Below are 6,352 nucleotides of genomic sequence, written 5' to 3' on the forward strand. Positions count from 1 at the left end.
TTTTTTTTTGAGATTAGCAGTTGCAATAACCTCCATCGAGGAACCACCCTTTTCTCCGTGCTGAATGTCAAAATCACAGGGTTATTAACCACTTGTGATTTAGGCAACATAATTTTATCCAAGAGTACATGAATTCCAAATTTTAGCCTCTTTTCAGATTGGCAAACCAACCCCGGAGTTCTTCTAAACATTTACATGGTCTTATGCTCAGGAAACCCACAACTCTGAATTGACTCCAACTTGCTGTTGAACTTAACTATGGTCAAATTACAAATTGCCACAAGTGCATGAACTAACATTCTTGAGTTTACGCAGAAACCCATGCTTATAGCCCGTGAAACATTGTTTTGAAATTATAATAAAATAGAATATCTCTTTGAAATTAAAATAATTTAAAAATATATTATAAAATTTAGACCCTTCATATCAAAACCTAAATGGTCTATAATTATAGAAACTAGCATCATTTCTTGTATCGTTTTCATATACAGCATATATTTCCGAAATTAATAGCTTTTTTTTTTTTGCCAGAATAGCCAGTTTAATTATTTGTTTATCTATTTTCACAAATTAAGCAACACATATACACATTGAATTTTAGTTATTCAAATTTATATAATACTCTTTTGGGCCAATAAGATAACAAGGATGTTTGGTTTTTTATGAGTAATGCTTAATAATAATAATTCAATAATTTATTTTAACAAATTAAACTGATAATAGTAATGAAATATATTTTATTATATTTATATGAAGGATATTATAATTATTGCTATTTTTTTATTATCTCATTATTTTCAGCTGATGGAACATAAAATTACCAAACGGGCCCTAAAATGTTCAGCCCTTGACTCACTCGGCTTTAGTTCGGGCCCAGCAGCTTCTTCCCTCTGTTGTTGTAATTTCTTACCCTAAAATCCTCATAGCTTTTCGACATCGTTTTGAAGCTCCGGCGAGTTTTCCTCTCACTTCACTCTCTCACTAGGCTTCTTCCTTCCTTCTCCTCTTCCAGTTCTTTTTGCATCGCTCCATTCTGTTGATTTCTTAGTGCATTGAAAGCAGAAAATGGATGACAGCTTGTATGATGAGTTCGGAAACTATATCGGCCCAGAAATTGAGTCGGACCAAGAAAGTGACAGAGAAGATGAAGATGAAGAGCTTCCAGACAGACCCACCGAGGATGAAGCAGCATCTGACGGTGAGGATGAACCTGGTGCCACCAATGGCTGGATTACCACCTCCAATGACGTTGATATGGATAATCAGGTTGTTCTTGCTGAGGACAAGAAGTACTATCCCACTGCAGAGGAGGTTTATGGGGAAGATGTTGAAACTCTGGTCATGGATGAGGACGAGCAGCCTCTTGAGCAACCAATTATTAAGCCTGTTAGGAATATAAAGTTTGAGGTTGGAGTGAAGGATTCGTCTACCTATGTTTCTTCTCAGTTCCTTCTTGGCCTCATGTCTAATCCTACCCTTGTTAGGAATGTTGCACTTGTGGGACACTTGCAACATGGGAAGACTGTGTTTATGGATATGTTGGTGGAGCAGACCCATCATATGTCTACCTTTGATTCACATAGAGAGAAACACATGAGGTATACAGACACTAGGATTGATGAACAAGAAAGAAAGATATCAATCAAAGCTGTTCCTATGTCACTTGTACTCGAGGACAGCATTGCAAAGTCATATTTGTGTAACATTATGGACACCCCTGGTCATGTCAATTTTTCTGACGAAATGACTGCCGCGCTAAGGCTTGCAGATGGTGCGGTGTTGATTGTGGATGCCGCTGAAGGAGTTATGGTAATTGTTTTATTTAATTGACCAAATTTGCTATCGGAAGCTTGTTAATCTTTAGCAGATGACTGTTTTAAGTTAGTCTATATTGTACCGTATGCGTTTAAACTTTAGGCCAGCAATTCCTGATGCAGAGAAAATTATTACTTTTAAACGATATGTTTGAGTTCTATTAGACTCCCCCCACCTGGCTCCCTTCATTTTTTTTTTTTTTTACTTCTTGAAATTGTACATTAGACTAGTAGAGCTATCTCATCTGTGGTTTTATCTCTGTAAGCACAATAGAACTTGAGAATATGGACTTCTGTTGTACATGTAGGTCAACACAGAGAGGGCCATACGTCATGCCATCCAAGATCGCCTGCCTATTGTTGTTGTCATCAATAAGGTAAACTAGTCTTTATCATATATCAATGGGGATTTTAAGTCTTACTCTAAGGTTTTCTATCCTTCTTATTTGTTATTTGTCTTTTTAGGTTGACAGGCTAATAACTGAACTTAAATTGCCCCCAAAAGATGCTTATCATAAAATCAGGCATACTTTGGAAGTGATCAACAATCACATGTCTGCTGCTTCTTCAACTGCTGGCAATGTACAAGTTATAGATCCAGCTGCTGGAAATGTTTGTTTTGCAAGTGCTACTGCTGGATGGTCTTTTACTCTGCAGTCATTTGCTAAACTATATGGGAAGCTGCATGGAATTCCTCTGGATGCTAATAAATTTGCTTCTCGTCTTTGGGGGGATTTTTATTATCATCCAGATACCAGAACTTTCAGAAAGAAACCACCTACTAGTGGAGGGGAACGATCTTTTGTAGAGTTTGTGCTTGAACCCCTTTACAAGATATATAGCCAGGTGATTGGAGAACATAAAAAGAGTGTGGAGACAACTCTTGCAGAACTTGGAGTTACTCTAAGCAATGCAGCCTATAGATTAAATGTCAGACCTTTGCTGAGGCTAGCCTGCAGTTCAGTTTTTGGTCCAGCCACTGGTTTTACTGATATGCTTGTTCAGCATATACCTTCACCAAAAGAGGCTGCAATCAGGAAGGTTGATCATATATATACTGGGCCAAAAGATTCTACCATTTACAGGGCCATGGCACAGTGTGATCCTTCTGGGCCCCTAATGGTTAATGTGACTAAACTGTATCCAAAGTCTGATTGTAGCGTGTTTGATGCCTTCGGTAGAGTTTATAGTGGCAAGATACAAACAGGGCAGAGTGTACGCGTTCTGGGAGAAGGCTACTCACCAGATGATGAGGAGGATATGACTGTTAAAGAAGTAACAAAATTATGGGTGTATCAAGCTCGAGATAGGATGCCAATAGCTGAGGCTCCTCCTGGTTCCTGGGTTCTTATTGAAGGTGTAGATGCTTCGATCATGAAAACTGCCACTCTTTGTAATGTGGATTATGATGAAGATGTATATATATTCAGACCACTTCAGTTCAATACTCTGTCAGTGGTGAAAACAGCTACCGAGCCATTAAATCCAAGTGAATTGCCAAAAATGGTGGAGGGCCTGAGAAAAATCAGTAAGAGTTATCCCTTAGCAGTTACTAAAGTTGAGGAGTCTGGGGAACACACTGTGTTAGGCACTGGTGAGCTCTACTTGGATTCAATTATGAAGGACCTGAGAGAGTTGTATTCTGAAGTAGAAGTCAAGGTCATCTGTTTAGTGTTTACCCATTTTCAATTCCCCTATTGTTCTCTATATTGGCTAAAGAAATGATTTTTGGAGCTATTATTTTTGTTGAAGTTTGTTCTTTGCTTGGCTATTTAGGTTGCTGATCCTGTTGTCTCATTCTGTGAAACTGTCGTTGAATCTTCATCAATGAAATGTTTTGCTGAAACTCCTAACAAGAAGAATAAAATAACTATGGTAGGCAGCTACATGATTTTGGTGTTGGTTTTCATCAAGAATACTATATTGCTGGACTTTGCTCTAGCTAACTTCATTTGTTTTTTAGATTGCAGAGCCCTTGGAAAGAGGTCTTGCTGAAGACATAGAGAATGGAGTTGTTAGTACTGACTGGAACAGAAAAAAGCTAGGTGAATTTTTTCAGACAAAGTACGACTGGGATCTCCTAGCTGCACGGTCAATCTGGGCATTTGGCCCTGACAAGCAGGTAAAATTTCTGTCTGTCTGTCTTTGTGGTTTTGTGTCTCTGTGCTTTCGTGCTTTTGTATTTTTGGGGCATATCCATGTGGATATATAGGTACAGAGATCAATGCTTACGGATAATGTTGGATTTCATTTCGTAGTTATCTCTAATGTCTGTTCCCTGTTTGCTGTCTTGCTTATTTGTTACTGTATAATTAGATGTAATTGTTTTTTATGTCCCTGAACTTTTGTGGTAACGTGTGTGAATATCATCTAGGGTCCCAATATCCTCTTAGATGACACACTTCCTACTGAAGTTGACAAGAACCTACTAAATGCTGTGAAGGATTCCATTGTTCAGGGGTATGCAAAATGGTGTGATATTTAGCTATTCATTGGTTGGTTAGTTGCACATTGATTTATGTTATTTCTTTTACAGATTTCAATGGGGTGCACGAGAGGGACCTTTGTGTGATGAGCCTATTAGAAATGTTAAGTTTAAGATAGTTGATGCAAGAATTGCCCCTGAACCACTCCATCGTGGATCTGGCCAGATCATTCCAACAGCAAGACGAGTGGCCTATTCATCTTTCCTTATGGCCACACCTAGGCTTATGGAACCTGTATACTATGTGGAGGTAAATGTTATTTTGGCTGAACTCTTATGATGTTTGCATGAAATGTGATTGTTAAGGCTCTACTCAGATTCTTAGCTGAGGACCTAGGGCATAGGATTCAGGATCAGATGACTGGATCCCCATGCCTTTGGGGGCTTGGGGCTCATCTCTTTGATTTAAATGGTCGTCTGATTCAACTTTTCTGTCCTCTAACTCTAAGCCTAAAAGTATGATCATAATTGTATGAGACATATATTATTTTATAGAAGGAAATACAACAATTTCGGTGCTTGTCACTGATTAATAATTTTCTGGACAGTAATGAGTATTGGATATGATTCCTTGTGTGGGATGTTGGAATTTGTATGATGGCATGTTAAAGTTATTCTTCTGGCTGTTTCTTCAGATCCAAACACCGATAGACTGTGTTTCTGCAATCTACACAGTGCTATCCCGCAGACGTGGACATGTCACAGCTGATGTTCCTCAACCAGGCACACCAGCTTATATTGTCAAGGTTGGTGGGGAGTTTTTGTGTTCAATCTGTTCGCATAGAAATTGCTTGTTTATAATCACCACAAGGTTTTGGATATGCTAAATTTGGCATTTGGCATCTGAAACGTGGATTATTGACTTCTTCCCACCTTGCATCTCAGGCATTTTTGCCCGTCATAGAGTCTTTTGGATTTGAGACAGATTTGAGATACCACACACAAGGTCAAGCATTTTGCCTCTCAGTTTTTGATCATTGGGCTATTGTTCCTGGAGACCCTCTGGACAAGAGCATTGTTTTACGTCCACTTGAACCAGCACCAATCCAGCATCTTGCCCGTGAGTTTATGGTGAAAACAAGGCGTAGAAAGGTATAGTGCTTTTCTCCTTCTTTGCATCATTCACCGGTAATTTCTGAATATTTTTAGTTGCATGATAGTGATCTTTCCTTGTATGAATATCCTTTTTCTTCCAAAAGGGAAAAATGGCTGCAGGATTCTGCTTCTATAATCTGTATATTGTTTGCTCTGTTTATCTTTACTTGTCTCATAATTCTCGTCTTGAATATGTTTTACTTAGAGTTACCAATTGTTAGGCGAGGGAATTAAACAAAGATATATGCCATTTTGTGCTTCTGTAAAGCGATACAGTATTATATATTTATATGACATGCAAAATTTGAGGGAACGTGTGAATTATTCAAATGTGAAATATTGGAGAAGGAACATCTATTAATTTATATTATTGGTGCATTCAAATCTGTCAGGGAATGAGTGAGGATGTTAGCATCAGCAAATTCTTTGATGAGGCTATGATGGTGGAACTGGCACAGCAGGCTGCAGATCTTCATCAACAAATGATATGATTCTACCAAAATTCGAAGTTCTTTGTAGCATTTGATGTTTTTGTTCTAATTTTGACATAGCCATATAACATCCCGTAGGCAACCTCACATGTCACTGTAGTGTCCACATTTATCTTCTTCCCACCTGGAAAAATGGAAAGGTAAAGCCTTTTGTGCTTGAACCCTTGAACGAAAGAGTGGTTGGCAAGGATATTGTAACATATTGTTTTGTCCCTGTGAAATAGTGGATGATTGCAATTTCCATTGGCTGATACAATTTATATTTTAGTCATTTTCTTTTGACAAAATAACAGTCCCAGTCTTGCAACGAAATTTTTTTAGATTGTGTTTGGATGTATATGAATTTGGATTTAGGTCAAATCTTTTGACTGGGCACTTAAAAATTTGTGATTGGATTTTATCCAAGTCCAAAATTTGTCTTTCTTTTTTAATAATTTCAAATACTTTCTAAACCTCTATTATTTAAA

General features: G+C 37.9%; 1 protein-coding gene across 1 annotated transcript; it reads left to right on the forward strand.

Annotated features, from left to right (window-relative positions):
- Nucleotides 1–885: 885 nt before the first annotated feature.
- On the forward strand, nt 886–6,128 carry LOC129320655 (110 kDa U5 small nuclear ribonucleoprotein component CLO). Its single transcript, XM_054966198.1, has 10 exons — nt 886–1,809; nt 2,123–2,191; nt 2,280–3,473; nt 3,591–3,689; nt 3,778–3,936; nt 4,189–4,274; nt 4,351–4,549; nt 4,935–5,045; nt 5,185–5,391; nt 5,787–6,128. Exons 1-10 carry the CDS (start codon nt 1,066–1,068, stop codon nt 5,883–5,885), a joined length of 2,967 nt encoding a protein of 988 aa, XP_054822173.1. The 5' UTR covers nt 886–1,065; the 3' UTR covers nt 5,886–6,128.
- Nucleotides 6,129–6,352: the final 224 nt, after the last annotated feature.

This window comes from Prosopis cineraria, unplaced genomic scaffold, assembly GCF_029017545.1.
Source record: "Prosopis cineraria cultivar Desert tree isolate PC_DT_omini unplaced genomic scaffold, ASM2901754v1 PC9, whole genome shotgun sequence".
Taxonomy (NCBI): Eukaryota; Viridiplantae; Streptophyta; class Magnoliopsida; order Fabales; family Fabaceae; genus Prosopis; species Prosopis cineraria.

What these genes read in the sequence shown, in the direction of transcription:
- LOC129320655 (XM_054966198.1), top strand. Translation starts at nt 1,066, where the DNA reads ATGGATGACAGCTTGTATGATGAGTTCGGAAACTATATCGGCCCAGAA. An exon ending in AGAAGAATAAAATAACTATG is followed by an intron (nt 3,690 to 3,777) that starts GTAGGCAGCTAC and finishes TTTGTTTTTTAG; the next exon opens with ATTGCAGAGCCCTTGGAAAG. An exon ending in AAGGATTCCATTGTTCAGGG is followed by an intron (nt 4,275 to 4,350) that starts GTATGCAAAATG and finishes TTTCTTTTACAG; the next exon opens with ATTTCAATGGGGTGCACGAG.